The sequence below is a fragment of the Leptopilina boulardi genome, unplaced genomic scaffold, assembly GCF_019393585.1.
Source record: "Leptopilina boulardi isolate dan_hultmark-lab unplaced genomic scaffold, ZJU_Lbou_2.1 LbouV2_229, whole genome shotgun sequence".
In the NCBI taxonomy this organism is placed as follows: Eukaryota; Metazoa; Arthropoda; class Insecta; order Hymenoptera; family Figitidae; genus Leptopilina; species Leptopilina boulardi.
The window spans coordinates 396,890-419,481 of record NW_026137784.1 but is presented as its reverse complement, the minus strand read 5'-3'; the positions used below and the strand labels follow the sequence as shown (position 1 = coordinate 419,481).

Here is a 22,592-nt window from a genome sequence, read left to right as displayed (position 1 = left end):
TGAAATACATTATTGCGCTTGAACTATTTTTTTTTTTTTTTTTACGAAAAATAAATAATCCTCTGTATTTTTTTTTTTTTTTTTGACACTTCGATAAGTACCAAATAAAAAAGCAAAAAATAAAAAGATTAAATTTATATAAATAATAAAGAGATAAATTTACAAATATATCTAGTTAACAGCAAGTTTTTTCTTTTTTTTAGCAACAATATTTCCTCTATATTAATTTTTTTCGCAACGCGTTTCCTTCGATGGGTATCGCTAATACTTACAAAAAAAAGAAAACTAAATATATTACGACAATTTATACAAACAATGCGTTCTTATCATTCCTAAAAACTATTATTTAGAAATCGTTTCTTCTATATAAAATAGTCCATATAAAATTGCTATAGTGAATTTAAAAACTATTTAAAAAAAAAAACTCACCCGAAACAAAATATATTTTTTTTAAATTCGAAATACAATGTGCAGATCAATATTCTTACAGTCCTCAATTCCTGTATTATATACTTGACGTCAACAATCTCTAAAGTTAATCACACAAATTTTTCAAAAAAATGTTCCTTTTTAAGAATTTTAATTTACATGTTTTCTTTTTCCATCATCATTTTCATCATCATCATCAGCATCATCATCATCATCAACAAATAGTATGTATTACAAAATATTATACACATTCAAAGAAGTCTAGAACCGTTGTCTTATTGTTCAGTTTACGAACTTAATAATATTAATCTATTGAAACGTGTTACACAAAAATTTGTTTTTTATATCACAACTATTTTTAACTATTTTTTTCTTTTCTTTTTTTTAATATCATGATTTTAAATCGATTTTTTAATTATAGTAGAACTCTTTTAAAATCTATAATGCCCACATGTCAAAAAAACTCACTGAATAAAAAATATTATCGTTTTCAATTAAAAATAAAATGCAAATATCTTAAAAATTTAAGTACGTACAGAGTTTGTTTAAATTAAGTATTAATTCGACATTATTTAAGGGCGGCATAAAATTTACAATTAAAAACTAATTATTGATGTGAAGCAAAATTTGAAAAACAAAAATACTAAAATCTATTACATATTGTAAAGTAAACAATTTAATTATTGTAGTGTAACAGGTTTTTTTTCTTTCTTTTTTTTTTTTTTAAATAAAATTTCCTAGATTTGGTCGAGTCGATTGAGAAGATCCTCAGATTCTTCCAAGGATCACTTTGACATTCGATATTCTTCTTCATCATCACTATAATCCTCGTGAAAATAGTGTCCATTTTTTGAAAATTCAAAACGACCTGCTTTTTTAGGTGGAGGACTGAAACAAACAATTAAATTAATAATCCATAAATTCAAAAAAAAAATAGTAGGCGAAATAATATCCAAATAATGGAAAATTTAAAACAGGAATAACAAAAACTAAATAATATATTAGAAATTAAATTATATACATTAATATAGTTTCATTTTAATTTAATAAATAATTTTTTAGGTTATATAAAGAGTTTTTATTATTATAATTTAATTTTTATACAAATAATAACATTATTTTATTATTATTATTATTAGTTTTAAAAAGATTTGAATTTAATTTTTAAATTTAAATTTAAATTCTTTTATTCAAAGATTGGTAACATTGTTAACAAAATTGTTATAATTTAATTTTCCACTATTGGCAAACATGTTGATAGAAAATTTTCAGTCAATATTTTTTAACGGAAAAATCAACAGCTCGTTGATTAAACATTTAACAAATAAAAGTGAATATATCGTGAATATCTTCTTTAATTTTTTTCAAATTCAACAAAATTCTGATTACTGGAATAGTGTGATAAAAGTTTGGTAAGAATTTTCATAAAAAATAATTAAAATCTTGTAAATTTTCGACATTTTCATTTTTTACAAAGAGGTCAAACATCGTGGCTTATTTGATAAAGTCATTATTTTACATTTATTTAAAAAGAAAATAGGTAATATAAATTTCTAATTTTTGGAAATACATAATTTCCAGATTTTTGTATTTTTTTTTTTTTTGTTAAAATTTTTCGGATTATCTTTTGTAGGTTAAATATGTTTAAAGAATTTTTGGCGGGCAAATTGTTTAACATAGTATTGATTGAATTTAATTATTAAAAAATATTATAATTATATTATATTTTATTATAATTATTAATTTTAATTTTTATACAATTAATTACGTTATTTTATTAAAAGTTAAAATAAACTTTACTTAAATTTTTTTATTCAAACATTGGTAACATTGTTAACAAAATTGTTGTAATTTAATTTTCCACTATTGGCAAACATGTTAATAGAAAATTTTCAGTCAATATTTTTTAACGGAAAAATCAACAGCTCGTTGATTAAACATTTAACAAATAAAAGTGAATATATCGTGAATATCTTCTTTAATTTTTTTCAAATTCAACAAAATTCTGATTACTGGAATAGTGTGATAAAAGTTTGGTAAGAATTTTCATAAAAAATAATTAAAATCTTGTAAATTTTCGACATTTTCATTTTTTATGCAAAGAGATCAAACATCGCGGCTTATTTGATAAAATCTGTATTTTACATTTATTTAAAAAGAGAATAATATAAATTTTCAATTTTTGGAAATAATTTCTAAATTTTAGAATCAAATTTGTTAAAATTTTTCGTAATATCTTTTGTAGGTTAAATATGTTTAAAGAATTTTTGGCGGGCAAATTGTTTAACATGGTATTGATTATATTTAAATATTAAAAAATAATCCCCCTTTATTGACGAGTAATTTTTAAGAAAAGTATTTCTTTTATATATTGTTTTAGTGTATTAATAATTTTAATAATAAATAAAAATCAAAAAATTTCAATATTTTCTTGAAAGAAAAAAAATATTGATCTTTATCGATTTGGAATGTTTTATAACCTTAAAAATCTTTTATTTTTTTGTTATTTTTCAGGTGAAGTGTGTTCAAGTGAAGTGAAGTGAAGTGAAGTGAAGTGAAATGAAATGAAATTAAATGAAATGAAGTGAAGTGAAGTGTTCAATTTTTGTGTGATAAAATATATTTAATTAGAAGATCGACAACTTCAGTAAGGATTAAATGGTCAAGACGGAAAAAAATCATGGAATGACAAATTTCATCGGATAAATGGTGAGTAAAAATATTTTTATAGTTATACTAAATTTTTCTCATACCTTGCACGTTCTTCGTCATTGCTAAGGCAATAACTACTATGAGGACTGCCATTCCTTTTCGGGCTCGAAGGAGGCGAGATCGCTTGCATTAAACGACCTTTGCTTTCATTCCATATTGTTGACTATAAATTAAAAATAAATCTTAAAGCTTCAAAACAAAAAAAAAAGAAAAGAAACACCAAATTACCAAGCCTTTAAAAAAAAACATGCATTACAAAGAAACAAATAGACATGCAAGCAAATAATCTTTATTTAACAATTTTTGTCGAGAATCAGTAAAAAATAAAATTGAATATTCTATAAAAAAAAAAAAATGTATGTTTGATTCTAGTTAATTGCAATTAAAATTAATACAAAACACTCCACGCAATAGAAATATAAAAAAATATTTGTTAAAAACTATTATGATCTTTGGTTAATAAAAATTTGATGCATTTAAAATTTGCATTTTAAAATTAAAAAGACACACAATGTGATTAATAAAGCAGTCATTGAAATAAAAATTCCACTTACAATTCGGCCTTCACGGCCAAATAACAATAGAAAAGTGTCTATAAAATCTCGTGATTTTTCCTCCCACTTACTGATGATATCCATTCGTTTTTCACCAAAATTCTCCATTATTTGTTTCCCTTTGTCTTTAAGGTCATCGAATTTATTTTGTAGCCTAAACTTTTTATCCTATGAAGAATATATAAATTTATTAAAAGTTCACTCTTTTTTTTTTGTTGAAACTGTTTTTTTTTAAAATATAGAAACAATTACGTTTAAAAATGAGACGTTAAGATCCTTTGCTGTATAACCTCGAGCGAGATTTCTTCTCACATAGATATCATAATCTTTGACTATTCTTGCTACAATATCTGACGTTGAAACACCTTCTGTTCTTTGTGTTGCTACGAACATACCTCGTTCTTTTAATTTCGCATAAAGATCGTCTTCATCTTCTGTACTATAGGGAATAGCATCGTGGGCAACGAAATCAATCTGTAAAAAAAAAAATTAATGAATTTTTTTTTCCAGTAAAATGATTTAATTTTATTTTTATCTAAATATACCTTATTTTGTTCAATAAAATCGTCTTCTAATGTCCATGGCGCATCTCTTACAACTTCGTCTACATATCGACAATGCCTAACAGCATCATATCTTTCAAATTCATTCATTACTGTTTTTCCTTTTCTTGTATGAGTTAACTCGTCATTACAAACTGAAAATAAAATAAAAATTAAATCATAACAGTTAAAATAATAATAATAGATTGATTTATCAAAAAAAGAAAAGATTAATAACTCACTTCCCACGATAAGGTAAATGTTCGGAAAAAGATTTTTAGCTTGCATCAATTGTCGAGCATGACCTTGATGAAAAAGGTCATAAATTCCGTCTGCGTATACACGAATTTTCCTCGGAGCTAAAATTATAGATTTATTTTAAGAAATATGATTTATTAAAAATATTTTACGTTACATTACAAATAGAATATGAAAAAAAAAATCACCTTTTCCAGCTCGAGCCATTTCTACAGAAATTTTGATATTATAATCGCAGCATTTTCTTTCTAAAATTGCTTCGTCATCATCCATAAATGGTGCCTCTTTGCAAATTGACTAAAATCATAAAAAATAATTTAAAAAAAAAATTAAATCAATTTAAAAAAACACGAATAAATTTTTTCAAATTAAATAATAAAATTATATTCAATTTTTATGTAAATTTATTCTTTTAAATATTTAAATTATCAATGCAAAAACTATTTTCCTTTTAATTGGAAATTTCTCAACAATCATCAATGAGTGTTCCATTTCACCAGATTACATAAATAATGTTATCATTAAAAACGTGAATAATGTTCATCACCCCATCTTAACTTGTCAACATAATATAACGTATGACTAATCGAAAGAAAAATATAAATAATTCAATATATCATATTTAAAATTCTAAAATAAAAAATCCAATTTTCTTAATCGATACAAATTATCTAAAATTCTAAAAATAATTATAAATCACCAAAAAAAAAAAATTTCATCACTGAAAATAATCACAATATTAATGAACTACATAATTCTATATTCCCCCGATAAAAATTTATCAACCTGTTTTAGATAAAAAAAAAAAAAATAAAATAAATTAATGAAACTTCAGAATTTATATTTCCTGGAATAAATTTTTTTTTCAAGAATTTTTCCTTTAGAACAATAGATTAATTTAGTTTTGTTTTTATAATTTTACTAATACGAGTAGTAAACAATTTATTCGAAGAATATTTTATAAATTTAAATTGTGCATTGTATTATTTTTTTTTTCTTGACGTAAAATGTTTTACCGGAAAAGATGGTGACTCTTCCCTCGAAGACGAAGCATGATCTCCATTCTGATTTGTTTTATCGTTTTTAATATTACTTTCCATCTCGTCAATATCATGCGGTCTCTTTCTCGACATTTTTTAATATCTAAATTCCATATAATCTCCAACAACTGAAAATAACAACATTTTTGTTTAAAAAAAAATTTATTTAAAATCATTTTAACTTTATATATATATAGGAAATTATTTTGTCACAATATTACACTATACAGAGAAATAAAATTACCGTTAAAATAAAATAATTATATGTAATTAATGTAAATGAATATTTAAAATATTAAAATCAGAGACTAGTCTTCGTGCTTAAATGACAAAAACATTTGATCCAATAGAATCAAATTTGATTTTGTTATTTTAAACAAAAGAATTTTGTATCATAGCAATAGATTTCGTTCGTTCCTATTTTAAATTAATTAATTAAAAATAAATAATGATTGACATATTTTTTAAATAATAAATTTATTTGAAAATATATTTTTTAATTTAAAAATAACAACACAAACTTATTTACAGTTAATATATTTTCTAATTTTATTTATTCATTTAATTAATGCATTAAATATAAAAAAAAAGAAATTCAGAAATGTTCTAGAATAATATAATAGCGTGATGTTTTCAATAAAACTTTACGCAAAATTAATTATTGTCTAATTAAGCAAATAACGTGCAAGTTGTCAATATTGATGAATCAACAGAAACGTCTATAGAAAAATGTTAAAATGTTTAAAATACTTATTATCAACAGTAATAATAATAATAATAATAATAATAATAATAATAATAATAAATTGCGATTTTAAATAAACTAACAATTGAAAAATTAAATACATGCAGTTAAATAACTAAGTTAATTAAAAAAAAAACCCCAATGCATTAATTAAAAAATTAATTAAATATGCATCGTATGATAAAGTTTCATAAAATTATATTTATAGAAGTAAATAAAAATTCGTGGAAAAACTATATCACTAATATACGTACATAATCAATGAAAATGCGATGTAGAAAATAATTAGGACGAATATTACATGTGTAAAAAAAGAACACTAAAAGTATATAATTTAAAATTAATAAAATACAATGGATAGACTAAAATAGACTAAAATAGAATGTACTTGACAATAAAAAGAAAGAAATTATTCCAAATTTAAATTAGAACCAACCTTTTCATGCCCTGAATTCAATTTCTTATATAGTTTAATCACTTTTATTTGTCGTAAATAAATTACAAAGATTTAAATTGCTTGCCTTTATTTTAATGTAACTTGTATTATTCACTTTGGCACTAATTCATTAATGTATCCAAATAATAATTGATTTAATATGAAGAGTAAAATATTTTATTCAATAAGAAATCTTAATGCCATATCATCAACTTGTGAACTTAGACGTGGTTCACAGCAGACGCCCGCATACTGTCATTTCTGCGCATGTGTTATTACATTCCAAGTGCTCACGCACTTTACGTGTTTCCGTTTTTATCATAAATTTGTGATCAATTAATTAACAAAATTTAATTGTAATATCAAATTTCTATAAAAATTGTTAGCTAAAAAGGTGTTTATTGCATATTAAATGACATATTTCTAATATTTATATAAAAAACCAATAGACAAATTAAAAGTTAAGGTCATATTTTGGGCGAGGGGGTTGAGCCGGTCCATCAGGAGAAGGGATTATATCGCGCCATCCGGATATTAACCAATCAGAAAATTGTTTAATTCCACATAGTCAAAGTTCCGTATATAACGGGTATATAAAAAATTACATGCATGACTACATTATTTTTTTTACATATTTTACTATTTGTATTTTATATTTACGAGGCATGAGTCAAATCACTGATTAAAGAATAACAGTAACGAAACGTGACCGCAATTTAAAAGAAAAAGTATTATTCATATTTATATATATATAAATATATAGTTTTTTCATTTATTATTTATAATTTTTTTCAAAATAATTTTTCGCGCGTAATTTAAATTTGACAGACAACAAAAAATGATTTTGAAAAAATTCAATTTTGTAATAAACATAATATTTATCTTTTTTATTTTGATATAGAATCAATTTATTTTCTTATAACTGTGACTATTTTTTATTGATTAAATAGTGCGTCATAATTTCTGAACGATCAATGAACTTAATAATTTTTTTGCTTCATTTTTATTTTATAAGGAAAAAAAAACGAGAATATTTTTTTCTTTTTTTTTTTTTGCAACGTCTGAATATTTCTCTTCATACAGACAAGTTTTGACGTAAGGTGATAATATCGCGATAGAGTGGGATTTTTATGACGCAAAAACTGGATGATGAAACGATAATAATTGCAAACCGGCATTCATACCTTGAATTTAATCACGTGTGTTGAACATACATATAACCTAATTGTTCTTTCGTTATAAGTAATTAGTGACGATAATTTTTTTTTTATTTATAACTTTTTTTATTGTTACTGCAAAAAAAATTGTGTAATAATTTTGTTTTATATTTATATGAAATTTTTAGCAAAAAAAATATTACAATTCAAAATAATATTAATTTAAAATAATAATTACAATAAAATCGCTGGCGAAAAAAAAGAACAATATGTTAGAAAGCTGAGATTTATTTTACTTAAACTTTAAAATAATTCTTTATTATATAATCCTTATTATAATTTTCAATCATTGCGATTTCGCTTTTATGATTAGAGTGTTTAATTACATTTTAGTTAAAAACGCCAATTTGATTTAGCGCTCTTTATTTAAAATTTTGCATTCCTTTTAAAGATTTTATTATGTATATATTAATAGGTATATTATTCGAAATATCTTTCAATATATTTTGGAATGGAACATATACAACATATACATATACACATAATATATTTTGGAACACTCCTATGTTTGCAGAAAAATTTTATCTCAACAGATTTTGCCTTTTACCACAATCACGAAATTGAAATTCCGTATAAACATGATTTTTTTTTTTTGACGGTTTATTTTCTTGTCCGCCCATCGATCGAAAAGATAATTTTCATTAAAAAAAAAAAATAAATAAATAAAAAATAGTTAAAAATTGGTATAAAAAATTGAATTTCACATCAAATAAACTAAAATTTTATTTTCTTATATAATTAAAAAAAAAAAAAAGATCAAAATATTTTTTTTTCAGAAAATTGTCGAAGACGAGCAATTTTAAAATTCGTTATACAAAAATCTCTCGTTGCATTACATTTGTTCCTTGATCAGTCAATTTTCTGATATTTTTTTAAATTATGAAAAATAAATATTTGTTAAAATTTTTTTTTTTTATGGAATTATGGACGTTATCAGTCAATTGTGATTATTTAGGTCTTTTGATGAAAAGCGCTTTATAATAATTTAGTTGGGAAATTTTTTTTTTTTAAAACATTAAAAAATTAGACCTTATTACATTTATCGCAGAAATGAATGAAACATAAGAACTACTGATAGGTAATATTTTAATGGATATTTAAAAAGAGCTTTGGATGCGAATCAGTAAATCTGTTAATTACATTTTCATTCGAGAGGCACTCTTACACCGTCCTATCTAACTTGAACGTTGCGATATTATAGATATTACTATTAAATAACATTTATCATTACTTAAATTTAATAATAAAAATACCTAAATCACAATATCATGCCTTTTGAGAGGGATGGCAATGAGTTTAGTGGCTTTTCCAGTCTATTTTGCTTTCATAATTTTTTTTTTTTTTTTGTCAATTTGTGAAGGCAACTATAATCATAAATCGGAGTGACAATATTTTATTGTGAAAATGAAAATGATACACAAGGATCGCAATGCCAAAAAGCATCCTGTATAACAATGAGGGAGGATTGATTTTTTTTTTCAAATATTTACAGATATATGGTTCTCTATAAAATCTCGCACGTTTTTTCTAAGAATTGTTTAGCCATCAATTGGCGGGAGGGAAATATCAAAATGTAAATATAATATTACTAAAAACGTGTGTGTTCTCTTTAGAAACCGAATCGCATCGCGTTCCTATATATAGCAACGAATTCTTCGATGATTTTTTTTTCTTTTTAGAATAACATCAAAGAAATATGTTTCTCAAATTCTAAACATTCATAAATGTGAAAAGAATTTTTTTTCTATTTTAATTTTTAATTTATACGATTTTCTAAAGAGACAGTCGAAAAAAGTGGAAAATTTAAATATTAGACACTTGTGAATACAATATACATGCATAAATTATTTGACAATTTTTGAAAATAAAAAAAAAATTCCCTTCACATAAAAACGTTTATAATTTGAAAAAACATTCAAAAAAAAAATAAAATTCCATCCAGGAATTCATAATTTATTAACGACACATTAAGCTAATCACTATATCGATTATTAAGTCGAAGTATACGACACATGATCAACAAATGTCGAATACAAAAAAAAATTAATAAAATGAATAGATGATATTGAGGCTAGTTAATTTTCTTTTTGAAAAGTAATTCAAACTATGTACCTTCGTCAAGCTACACAATTTACCAGATTAAAAAGAAAAAAAAAAAAAAAAAAAAAAAAGTAAAATAAAAAATGTGGAAAAAAAATAAGATCCTAGTTTCGTTAGTGTGAGCCACAGACTCGATTTCATTTATATTTTACATTTATACTGACGAAACTGGAACTATGTATAATTTAGTGTATGCGAATTCACAATTTACATTTTTTTTTTCTTCGAGCATTATAACATTCTTGATTTCATTCTTCGGGGGATTTATTATAGGAAATCTTTAGTTGAAAAATATTAACAATAACAGCGAGTAAGCAAAAAACAGACGAATGCACCTGTTGTGTGTTTTTTTTTTAGGCTGAGACAAATTAAACGAATTAGGTACATTCTAGCTACCTCTATGAAGTTATCTGTGATCCTTTATCTCAGGGTTTTTTTTTTTTTTTTTTTTTGAAAATTATGTCATTTAGAAAAAAAGTTAATTAGTTGCTTGTCCACTGAGTGCCTCGTGAAGTGCATGTTGTTGGTCTGTCGTCAATGAATTTATACATGCTTGGAACATTGTTTCGTTGCTCTGTAAAAATTAAAATGATCATTTAATTTTAATGACTAATTATAATTAAATTAATTAGTAACTTACTTGAATTTGCCTAACGATACTGATTATCCTCGGCATCACCGGACTCGTAGTTGGTACCACATCTTTGTGTAGTGCTTCCGCAAAGAAGCTAATTAATCTTGGTAAATTTGCATTGTTAATGCCTAAAACTACAGGATGATTTGCTTCTATCAAGTCACATAAATATCCATAAACATGAGGTGCCTCATCTTCATCCTCCACAACTGGCAACCATGAAAGCCTATCAAAAAACAAAAAACCAAATTAAATTTTTTTTATTCTTCATAATTTAGAAAATTTCATTTTAATTCTCTTACCAATGTGGCAGCATCTCATCCACATTAATCGACGAATTATTATATTTAAGAATTTTCGTTATCGCCGATATTGCATTTTCCGTTGGATTAACATTTTCCGGTGCTCTCGATTTCGGTTTATTAATCACTTCCACCAATCTTGGCAATGCTTCAGCGCAAGCTTGCGCAAATGCCTCACCACCAAATTGTCCCAATACTCCACAACCATAAGCCGCTGCTTGTCTAACTTCAGCCGATTCATCCGTTATATATTGAATCATTGGTCTCAAGAAAAATTCCTGATATTTCACACAATCAGGCCCACCAAATTCAATGACATCATCAAATACACATAATGCCCATTGATGATCCGACCATGAACGTTCAGGTGCTAATAATTTAACAAAATGTCCACAAATTTGATCGAAAAATGGGAAAAATGTTGATTTATGTGTTACAAATAGTGCATGTAAAATTTCCGATATTTTCGTCAATGTATAAAGATCATCATTATCCTCATCAGCCAATTGTTCTTCAACCACCTCATCATAATCTTCATCTTTTCGTTTTTCCAATCTTTGTACAGCCCTTTCAAAATGTTCATTAAGAAGTTTATCCAATATTCTCAATAGTTCCGCCATTGGTTGTGTATCCAAACAACCAGCACCCAATGTCTCAATACATTTAGCCAATGAACAAAGTAATTCCAATAAAACTTCTGATTCCGGCTCCGATTCAATAGCCTTTAATAATTCAGGACAAATATATGCCCACATTCCTTGTAAATATTGTGGACCTTTTATTTTTGCACAATCAAGTAAACATGGTAGACTTTCAGCAGCTGCTGTTCTTACACCATCGTGAAAATAGAATTTTAACATAGGCACCATTAGACTCACAACTTCCTCGGCATAATTTACAAAACCTTCCTTCAATTCACGTGCATAACATACAAGCATTTCACATGCCGATGCCTTATCTTCTAAACCAGCAGTTTTAATACCAAAGTTCTGTTGTTCTCCAAGAGAAATGAATTGCCAATCAAGATCGCCCTCAACTCCTTCCATATCTTCATTGTCTAACAACGCAACTTCAGGTTTCATTGCAGCTGTACGTAATACTGGCCCCATAACCAATGGTAAATATTGTTCAAATTGTTTACCGAGAATTTTACAAATTCTCGCCCACGCTGATATTAAATAACTTGTCTGTGGATCATCATCGGATAAATTACCCTCGGAATGGGTTTTCAAAAGCATATCCATCACCTCACTGGCATCGGAAATAAACTGAAAAGAAAAATAAATTACAAAATCAAAATGTTAATGATAAAGTTCCCTTTTTTAAAAATTTGTTTACCTTCTCAGATCCAACAGCCAAACCAATAAGACTCACACATTCGATTGTCTTTCCGCGAAGCATTTTATGCTCTTGTTGATTTGCATTTTGAATAATATATTTCAAACATGGCATCAATCTATCGTAATATTTAACAAATTGCTCCTCACATGTATCAGCTACCGAGGCAATTGTCGTTACAACCTTTAAAGAAAAGAATTTTTATAAATTTTTTAACGAAAATTCCAATTATTAATGCTATATAAAAAATAATAATTAACCTGCTCCAAAACAAGTTTTGTTCCCCTTTCAACCAATTCTTGAAATTTGGCAGTCAATATCGATTCTAATTTGCCCATTATTCCATCTAAATATGGAAGTAAAACATGTTTAGGACAATCTTCGCTAAAATTAACAAGTGCAGCGCCAGCGTGAGCTTGTACACGTGGATTTGCATTATCATCAAGCACCATTAATAATCCTGGTATAACTTTTTCGTGAAAATTTCTTTCAAAAGTTGGCGCAAAATCAGTTGACATTTGTCCCACTGCATTACATGCTGCATATCTTACACGTGGATGCTGGAAAAATTAAAATTTTATAATAAAATTTCCCTCTTTGAAAATAATTTAAAATTAAAATTTTAAAATCAAAATTTTAAAATTACAAAATAAATTGTATGTTCCAAAACTATGATTGTATCATAATGATACATTCAACTCTCAGGAACTTCCTCAAGGAGAGTCTCAAAAAATCAAATCGTCAAAACGACGATTCGAATAGAGACTTATTCCATCGGTTTAATCTGCCACAAACGTAACGCTTTCAGAATCTCAATGAATTCGACCGCTGACTCGATTCGTGGCCAAGGGATATTTTTTTTTTCTATTCTGTTTCTATTAAACAGAAATTTATTTAACCGGAAATTTCATTTAATTTAAATTAAAAAGGGGGAAAATAATTATAATTTTTTTTTATACTCACTGAATCTTGTAAGAAATTCACAACTCCATCCATGATTTCCTTTAAAATTTCTTTCATCTGCTTATGACAACCCTCTCCAACGGCGGAAATTGCCATCAATGCAGCGTGTCTGTAATTTTAATAATCTTAATATTTCGCTTTTACTTCAATTTTAAAAACAGTTCTTCAAAAAAAAATAATTGTTTGTTCCTAATTCATAAAAACAATTTCACAGAGTAAATTGTAAACAACTCTTGGAACATTTCGACCAACTTCCCAAATTTTAAACTGTTAAAACAACAGTAAAAAAAATAAGGTAAAATTCATCAATTTCTCTACCATAGATGTAACGCCTTTAAATTTAAAATTCAAATCTAATTGCTGACTTTCTATGGCAAATTCTTCAAAAACATTATAATCAATAAAAATAAATTACCTATACTTCCAATCAGGATTATTCAACATTGTTGGAATATTTTGTACAATATGATGTAACATTGTCTTTCCACCAAGACCACATGCCAATCTATCTAAAGCACTTTCAGCAACAACATTATTGCTATCGTTATCTTCTTCAATAATCTCATCGGCAAAACTCCATTCGTCATCATCTTCAAGATCAGTCATCATTTTCAACACTAATGGAACAAGTGTTTCAATATATTTACCACCAATTTTACGCACCATTGCCGGTGCTGTTTCAGCGAGTGTTACTAAAACTTCAAGTGCCAATTGTCGCCATGAATTTCCCATTTCTTCATTTGAAAATATTTTCATACACATTTCCATTATATTTTCTAATTGTGGTCTTAAAAATCTTGGCGTTGATTCTGCCAAATCAATTAAAACTTTAAGCAATGCTTCATCTTCCTGTTTTTCAACTGATTGTGCCGTCACTTGAACAATTGCTGGTAATAATACAGAAAAATGTTTCTGTATATTTGTTTCCTTATCGTGAAGCATTATAAATGCGCCTATTGCTCTTACTGCTTGAAATCGAACCTAGGACAAATTTTTTCATCTTAAAAATTGAAATAAAAACATTTTTTTAAATGTAAGCCTCGTATCTGTCTGTAAACTAATTCTTTACAATTTACAGTCATCAGAAGGCTTTTTTTAATTTAGGGAGAATCCGTGACGAGATTAATTAAATTCTCGTGTATCTATCTCCCAAAAGGAAAAAAAAACTCTATCAAAAAAAATTACCTCATAGTTCGCAGTATCCATAACTGATTGTTGCAGCATTTGTTTAATTAATTCAAGATAATGTGCTTGTTGATTGCCAAAAACACCGGGAACTGATCTGTGATGTAAATTTAGAAAAATAATTACAAAAAAATCAAATATTTTTTATTGGCGTAATTATTAAAACTTACGTAAACATTCGAAGAGCACTTTCCTTAAGTTCTGGCACTGGTCCATTCGCGCATTGAAATAAAAATTGAAGGAATTCTGGCCATTGATTATTACCATCTTCGTCAATTAAATTACGTGCAACTTCCGCAACAACTTCACATACTTTTCGACGATTTTTATCGCTCTGTTCATTTTGTACCGCCAAAAGAATTTGTTCTTTAAGTTGAGCTTGTCCTTCAGGTGGAATCTAATAGAAAAAAAAAAAAAAAGAAATTTATTTCATCCAATGAAATTCCAAAAATCAAATCTTTTATTTTCTATTTTTATACCTTAGGATAAAATTCCATAAATTCCGATGAAAATAACCGGCGCAGTAAAACTGCGGCCATTGATCGTAGATCTTCAACATAAGAAGTATTACAAATAAAGCTCACGAGAAAGTCAACTTTATTTTCCAAGGGAATATTCTTGTATGCTTCCTGAAAATAGAGACAATTTCTTATTTACAATTCCGGAAATAACGAATTAAAAATTTATTACAGAAAAAAATTATTTAAAAAAAAAAAAAAGAAATTTAAAAATAGAAACTTGTACAAGTTTTTAAACTTCTAATTTTTATAATAATAGTAATTTTAAATACTGCCAGAAAATGAACAGAAAAAAAAAAATTCCCTCTAAAGCGTGATTCATCTCATGATACTTTTATGTAATCAATTCATATAACAATGCAACGTGCTTTAAATATTCCTTGAAATTAGATTTACCGAAAAAATTAATCCATATGGAAATTACCAATTATCATCAATAAAAATATATAAAATTTTAAAAAAAACCGTATTCTCTTGTCTTCGTCAATCTAACCTCATTTTTAATAATTATTTTTTTCGAAAAAAAAAAAAAACCGGTTTTATTTTTATATAATCATCAAAGATAACAGAATTCGAAGATTAGACGCAGGAAGGCGGCAAAAGCATTTTTTTTTTTCTAAGAAAAGCAATAGATCATTAAATATTTAATATCAATTAAAGTCTTCTCTATGTAAAATTAAGTTTACAAAAATTTGCCATTTTCCTTCTGAAAAATCATGTTTTAATGAAGAAATAAAAAAAATTAGAAAAATTAAATTATTTGTAACCAATTTTACAACAAGACATGTCAATGAAAAAAAAAAGCATAAAGTTTGGCGGGGCGCGTGCTTTCGTGCGACACCATTTTGATAATTCACTTTCAGAAATTCAACACCTGTCAAATTTTAATCACGAAATATTAAATGTCAACCATGTAATTATTAATGACTGTTGATAATATTTAAATTAAATATAGAAACCTTATGAATAGTGAATTACAAATGAATATGAAAAACACGAGGTAGACCGACATGACAAACACGTTGGCAACGTGTTCAACGAATATGAGTAATTAATAAACGTTAATAAATCATGATTTTTCATTGCTAATTGTATTAAATTGATGATAAAAAATTCATTAACAAATTAACATACCTCTGCTTGTGTTCGAACATCATTATCAGTACTTAGGAGTGTGTTTAAGAGTTGTTGAAACTGACTATGATCTTCCGCCATTGTGAACGAATAATTCCACACTGCGTACTTGTGTTTGTGTATGTAACCGATGATGCCTTCATCGATACCTATCGATATTTTCTGACATTCGAGTTTTTTTTCAAAAAAAAAAAGAAAAAAAAATTAATTTTTCATTTAATTTTTCAAATAAAACACATTCTTTTGAATTGTTTATAATTTTTCTAAGATAATTACATATTTTTTGAAAACAAATAATAAAAAGTACAGTCAGGGAAAGAAATTTTTTTAATACAAAAACATGGCGTCGTGGTTGTTGCGCAAAAGTGTTCTTTAAATTCATAAAAATTATTTACAATATTTAAAGAAATTATTTTTAATTATAATAGATCAATAATCATAACTGAAATGATATTAACATTGTATATTTATAAAATAAGTATTTTTTATTTTTTTTGAGATTAAATGGAATTGTTTTGATTACAGAAAATTTTTGTCTTGGATGACGGCAGCCAATAAGATGAAGGACTGAAATTTGGCGCGAAATATTTCATTGGTTACAATTGTTGATGATTGAGGGAGGAAATAAGTAAACGGAAATGACATTATTATGACTCTAGTGGTGGTTTTCTTAAAGCAGACGACGTAGCACGTGTTTACATATTTGAAAATAATAAGACTAAAATTATGAAATCGAATTTTAATATTAAGGAAATATTTTATTGGATTATTCAAAAAATATTCATGAAAAAATGGTGAGTAATAATATTTAATTATAAAAAAAAATATATAATAAATGAAAAGAAAGTTTGTTGTTCATATATTTTAGGTTATATTTAATTTCATTGATTTCATTAAACAAAATTTTATTATTTATTAGTCATAATATTGTAATTATTATTAATGATTTTAATTTTAAATTTTGTTAAATGATAAAATATAAATTTCGTTATTGACATTATATTTTATGCTAGAGATACAAATTTTTTATCACGTATAAAAATTAATTGAAAAAGTTTTAGAATTGAATTTTTATAATAAATTATTTAATATATAAAGAATGTTGACATTAATTGTATTATATACATGAAATGGAATTAGTCCTTAATTAGTATGATACATGCAATATTGTAGAACTTCTTTAAAATATATAGTCAGTAAATCTTGAGCTTGCGCCGCAAAAGGTTGTTGCAGAGTTTCTCTCTTTTTGTTTTGGAAGTTAGTTGCATTGTTTGCGCAAGATAAAATAAATTTTGATTTTTTATTTTATTAGTATATCTATTTTAATTGAGAATTTATATAGTAATAGAAATTCTTTTCCTTTATGTATAGTTAAATAAAATTTAAAAAAAATGTTTTCAGATTTTTTTTTCAAAAAAGTGTTCTAAACAAATGCAGAATAATAATAATTTGATAATGTATTTTTTTAAATTTTTTTTTGAATTTCAGAATGAAAAATACTCGTCGAAAAGGAAAATTAAACTTAGATCGAAAACCACATTCAATTTCAGTGGCAGCAAAATTACGTGTCGACGAAGCAGCTGGACATATTAAAAATGGAATGTTTACAAAAGCAATTGTTTTATATAATCAGGTAATTTGATTTTTTTTTAATATTAAAATACAATGTGTTTTCTTTATTTTTTTAATTGAAAATGAAAAGAATATGACAATAGACAAAAATTCTAGTTGTTTTTAAAAACGAAATGTTATTTTAAAATTATTTTCTTAATATATTTATACTTTGTGATTACAATATAAATTAGTAACTTTAATAACTTTTTAATTTAATAATTTACAAAACAAAATCACGAATATATATTTATTCAACTATAGAATCAAAATAAGAAAATAATAGAAATTTTTTTAAAAAATTAACTTTTCTCGGAATAACTATTACACTATAATAGTACCTTTCCTTATGACTTCCGGCAACCTGTAATTTATTTTTCTACGAAACGAAAATTGCAATATTTGAAATTTTCCAATAAAAAAAATCGCAGTGATAACAATCAAAAAAATAAAGTTACACGCGATATAATAAATATTTTTTGAAAATAAAAAAGTTTAACAATAATTGAAATAATTTCAAATGAGTCAATTGTATTATAGTTCTAATTATTAAAAAAAAATTTGAATTTAATTAATCCAAAAATTAGAATTTGAAAATAAAATAAGATAATTTTAATAAATGTTATAAACTTTTTTTTCTGATTGATGAAATTTTTTCAAAAGTAGTGTAATATTTACGAAGATTCAAAAGGTGTCAGCGTTGGCAGCCAAGGTGTTAGATATACCACTTTGTTGTCTGTTTCTAAGGTAACAAAAGTCTTCCTGGAAGGTGTCGATATACATTCTAGTAAATGTGAAAATTTTCTCACGTCTGAATTTTTTTTTTATCTAATTGAAAAAATCTTTAAAAGTTTATCAATTTTGAATTATTTTAATTTTTTAAAAAAATCGACAAAAAATTATTTTAATAACAATTAATTTGAAAAAAAAATCATCCAACATGGCTGATGATGAAACACAAAATGATTCAATTCAAAATTCACAAGATGGAACATTAAAAACTGATGCTGTTGGTGCACAAGTTTCGGGAATATTAAAATCAACACTTCAGGATAATGATTTTTTGCAAAGTTTTGTGCGTATTGGATTAGAGGATAGTTCAAATGCAAAATATACATTGGGTGATGATAAAAGAGATATTACAAAATTGGGTATAAATTTAGCACCACCAAGAAGTGGTGGAATTGATGGTAGAGATAAAGGAAGAAGATCAAGTGTGAGATTTTCAAAAGAATCAGTGAATAATCAATTAGAATTGGAAAAATCAAAGAAAAAACGTCGCAGAAGAAGAAGTGATGTTACATATCGTCAGGAGGAAATTTATACCGATAAAGATCGTGCAGCCGCTGTTAATATGGGTAGTCGTGATATAAAACAATCATTAAAAATGAAAAGACGACAAGATCGTAGCAGAGATTTACAAATACCCGAGGAGGCTGAACCAAGTGCAATGTTGGCACTTGGAAATCGTGAAATGAGATGTGGAAATCTTAATATTGCACTTAATTGTATACATAAGGTTTATCAAAAATTATTTTCATAAAAATTAATAATAATTTCAATTTTTATTTTTTATATTCCTCCAGTGTTATTATTTTAAGAAAATTTTGTTTCAAAATTGAAAAAGAATTAATTTCACGAAATTGACAAAAAAAAGTATATGCGTGATGTAATTTGAGACCTCTTAAATTTAAAATCAAATCGCTCAATATATCGTGATTATAAAAGAAAGCTTGGTTTGTTTATCTCGGGACAGTGACACTGCCTGTCTCGAATATTGTAAAACAGGGTAGTATAGCAAAAAAGAAAAAGGGGGTTGAGACAATTCTAATATATCATTAACAAAAATACTAAACCACATCGTAAACTTCAATAATAACTATTGCGAAAACTTTTTAATGAGTTAAAATAACGCAATGCTCATTAAAAAATTTATAATTAAAAAAGAAATGGTAAAACGATTTAATTCCATCGAAAGTTATTAATTTCTTTTTTATTATTCACTACTATAGAACAGATTTTTTTTTTTAGGAATAATTATATAATCTTTTTGATCAGGAAAAATTCATGGAGCACAGTCACGTAATGGCAATTAATATTTTGTTTTTGTTTTTAGGCTCTGGAACTCAGTCCAAATGATAAGAATGCTTTAATTGCACGAAGCAAGTGTTACCTTTTACTTGGAGAACCGCAGAAAGCTTTACAGGACGCCGAAGCAGCTATTCGGGGAAAATTAAAGGATCCTAAAAATGCAAGAGCAATTTACTATAAAGCAGAGGCTCTCTATCATCTTGGAGATTTTGAACTAAGTCTTGTATTTTATTATCGAGGAATGAGAATTCGACCCGAATTTGATCAATTTCGTCTTGGCGTGCAAAAAGCAAAGGAGGCAATTCAAAATATTCTCGGCAGTGAGTTAAAATTTATTATTAAATAATTTTAAAATATTTTTGTTAATATTAAAATATTGTAAATTATATAGATACAGTCATACCACATCCGGGAAAAAGTCAATTAGAATTAGAAACTTCTCAAAAATGCTCGAGACCAAAAACTTGTATTTCATCATCAAAAACATCATTCGCTGAAAGTAATTCATCTAAACAGGAAATATCTGAAAAGGAATCATCAAAACGAATACGTCCACAGACTTCGAAAATCAGAAATTCAGAACCCAATCTTCTTGGACAACTTAACGTTGATAAGAAATATTTACAAAATCTTCTGAAATGTCCAGGTTAGTTTTGCTATTTTTTTTTTTTTTTCATTAAAACAAAAACTCATCAAGTTGTCATAACCCTTCTAAAAATTCAGGAATGAAAAAATGTGCGATATTCAAAGATTTAATACTTCTTTACAATTTGACGATGAAAAAGAATCGGAATTGGGTTACGTTTATGGTGTTTCGGGTCCAGTTGTTATTGTCGATAATATGTTAGGCTCGGCAATGTATGAATTAGTATTTATTGGATTTGAAAATTTAATTGGCGAAATAATTCGTCTTAATGGAGAAACGGTAACAGTTCAAGTTTATGAAGACACAAGTGGATTAACAGTTGGCGATCCAGTTAGACGTAGTGGAAGACCACTTTCCGTTGAACTTGGACCAGGAATTTTAGGCAGTATTTTTGATGGTATTCAACGACCATTAAAAAATATGAACAATCATCCAACAACAATTTTTATACCAAAAGGAAGAAATTCATTTTCATTATGTCAATCAACAAATTGGGAATTTTCACCATTTTGTTTTAAAAAAGGACATATTCTCAATGATGGCGATGTCTATGGAATAGTTTATGAAAATTCATTGTTAAAACATCGTATAATGATGCCACCAAAATGTCGGGGAAAAATTAAATATTTAGCACCAAGGGGAAATTATAATGTTAATGAAATTATTTTAGAAACAGAATATGAGGAGAAAACTCATTGTTATTCAATGATGCAATTGTGGCCTGTTAGACATGCGCGACCATTTAGGGAAAAATTGCAAGCAAATTATCCATTATTAACTGGACAAAGAATTTTGGATGCGCTATTTCCTTGTGTTCAGGGGGGAACAACGACAGTACCTGGTGCTTTTGGATGTGGGAAAACAATTATTTCTCAGGTTATTAAATCTTTTTACTTGACTCAGGGTGTTCTTAAATTTTTTTTTTTCAAAAATTGCTGTTGATGGAACCTTTTTTTTTAAATAATAGGCTCTTTCGAAATATTCAAATTCGGATATAATTGTTTATGTCGGTTGCGGTGAACGTGGAAATGAAATGTCAGAAGTACTTAGAGATTTTCCAGATCTTGCAGTGGAAATTAATGGTAATTTTTAATGAGGTATTTAGAAAAAACAATTTTTAATTTATTTTATTCATTTAGGGAAAAGAGAATCAATAATGAAGAGAACAATTCTAGTGGCAAATACATCAAATATGCCAGTTGCGGCACGTGAAGCATCAATCTACACGGGAATTACGCTTTCGGAATATTTTCGCGATATGGGCTATAATGTATCAATGATGGCAGATTCAACATCAAGATGGGCTGAAGCACTTCGTGAAATTAGTGGTCGTTTAGGTGAAATGCCAGCTGATTCTGGTTATCCAGCTTATCTTGGTGCAAGATTAGCAAATTTTTATGAACGTGCAGGAAAAATAAAATGTCTTGGTAATCCAATGAGACAAGGTTCGGTGAGTATTATCGGTGCTGTTTCACCTCCAGGTGGTGATTTTTCTGATCCAGTAACAAGTGCAACATTAAATATTGTTCATGTATTTTGGGGACTTGATAAAAAATTGGCACAACGAAAACATTTTCCAGCTGTTAATTGGCTTGTAAGCTATAGTAAATATTTAAAATCATTGGATAATTTTTATCAAACAAATTTTCCTGGTTTTCAACAATTACGAACAAAAACATTGAAACTTTTACAAGAGGAAGAGGAATTAAATGATATTTTACATTTAGTGGGAAGTGCATCACTTTCAGATATTGATAAATTAATTCTTGAAATTAGTAAAATTATAAAAGAAGATTTTCTCCAACAAAATGGATATTCTCAATATGATCAATTTTGTCCTTTTTATAAGACATTTCGAATGTTGAGAAATATTATATTATTTTATGATTTATCTAAGGAAACAATGGAAAGAAAAATAACATGGCGAATTATTAGAGAAAGAATGAGTGAAATTATTTATAAATTGAGTAATATGAAATTTTTAGATCCAATGAAAGATGGCGAAGATAGAATTATTGAAGAATTTGATTATTTATATGAAGAAATTCAACAGGCGTTTAAATTATTTAAATAATAATTTTAATGTCAAATAATAAACGAAATGAAATAAATGATGACTGCTATTTTCATGTTTACT

General features: G+C 26.2%; 3 protein-coding genes and 1 non-coding gene across 9 annotated transcripts; 1 reads left to right on the top strand and 3 right to left on the bottom strand.

The window, feature by feature from the left end:
- Positions 1–120: 120 nt before the first annotated feature.
- On the bottom strand, positions 121–6,988 carry LOC127280071 (choline-phosphate cytidylyltransferase A-like). Of its 3 annotated transcripts, XM_051302831.1 has the most exons (10): positions 6,717–6,988; positions 6,535–6,599; positions 5,512–5,663; positions 4,684–4,792; positions 4,480–4,596; positions 4,241–4,392; positions 3,948–4,169; positions 3,696–3,863; positions 3,183–3,304; positions 121–1,317 (listed from the first exon to the last, which is right to left on the bottom strand). In XM_051302831.1, exons 3-10 carry the CDS (start codon positions 5,626–5,628, stop codon positions 1,215–1,217), a joined length of 1,110 nt encoding a protein of 369 aa, XP_051158788.1. In that variant the 5' UTR covers positions 5,629–5,663; positions 6,535–6,599; positions 6,717–6,988; the 3' UTR covers positions 121–1,214. The 3 variants fall into 3 exon arrangements, with proteins under 3 accessions (XP_051158788.1, XP_051158789.1, XP_051158787.1); XM_051302832.1 differs by lacking the exon at positions 6,535–6,599 and having other exon boundaries at positions 6,802–6,988; XM_051302830.1 differs by lacking the exon at positions 6,535–6,599 and having other exon boundaries at positions 6,717–6,987.
- Positions 1,664–22,559, top strand: LOC127280064 (V-type proton ATPase catalytic subunit A-like). Of its 4 annotated transcripts, none has more exons than XM_051302820.1 (7): positions 1,664–1,841; positions 2,944–3,138; positions 16,633–16,901; positions 17,596–17,740; positions 19,835–20,129; positions 20,201–20,455; positions 21,595–22,559. In XM_051302820.1, exons 4-7 carry the CDS (start codon positions 17,597–17,599, stop codon positions 22,527–22,529), a joined length of 1,629 nt encoding a protein of 542 aa, XP_051158777.1. In that variant the 5' UTR covers positions 1,664–1,841; positions 2,944–3,138; positions 16,633–16,901; position 17,596; the 3' UTR covers positions 22,530–22,559. The 4 variants fall into 4 exon arrangements, with proteins under 4 accessions (XP_051158777.1, XP_051158776.1, XP_051158778.1 ...); XM_051302819.1 differs by lacking the exon at positions 1,664–1,841 and adding an exon at positions 1,853–2,465; XM_051302821.1 differs by lacking the exons at positions 1,664–1,841; positions 2,944–3,138; positions 16,633–16,901 and adding an exon at positions 17,303–17,364.
- On the bottom strand, positions 8,639–16,264 carry LOC127280060 (importin-5). The gene is made up of 11 exons (XM_051302811.1): positions 16,108–16,264; positions 14,935–15,084; positions 14,626–14,852; positions 14,456–14,552; positions 13,686–14,251; positions 13,271–13,379; positions 12,568–12,867; positions 12,308–12,490; positions 10,970–12,237; positions 10,674–10,893; positions 8,639–10,607 (listed from the first exon to the last, which is right to left on the bottom strand). Exons 1-11 carry the CDS (start codon positions 16,186–16,188, stop codon positions 10,512–10,514), a joined length of 3,297 nt encoding a protein of 1,098 aa, XP_051158768.1. The 5' UTR covers positions 16,189–16,264; the 3' UTR covers positions 8,639–10,511.
- Positions 14,300–14,422, bottom strand: LOC127280244 (small Cajal body-specific RNA 8). The gene has a single exon (XR_007842817.1). It is a non-coding gene; the product is annotated as a small Cajal body-specific RNA 8 (non-coding RNA).
- Positions 22,560–22,592: the final 33 nt, after the last annotated feature.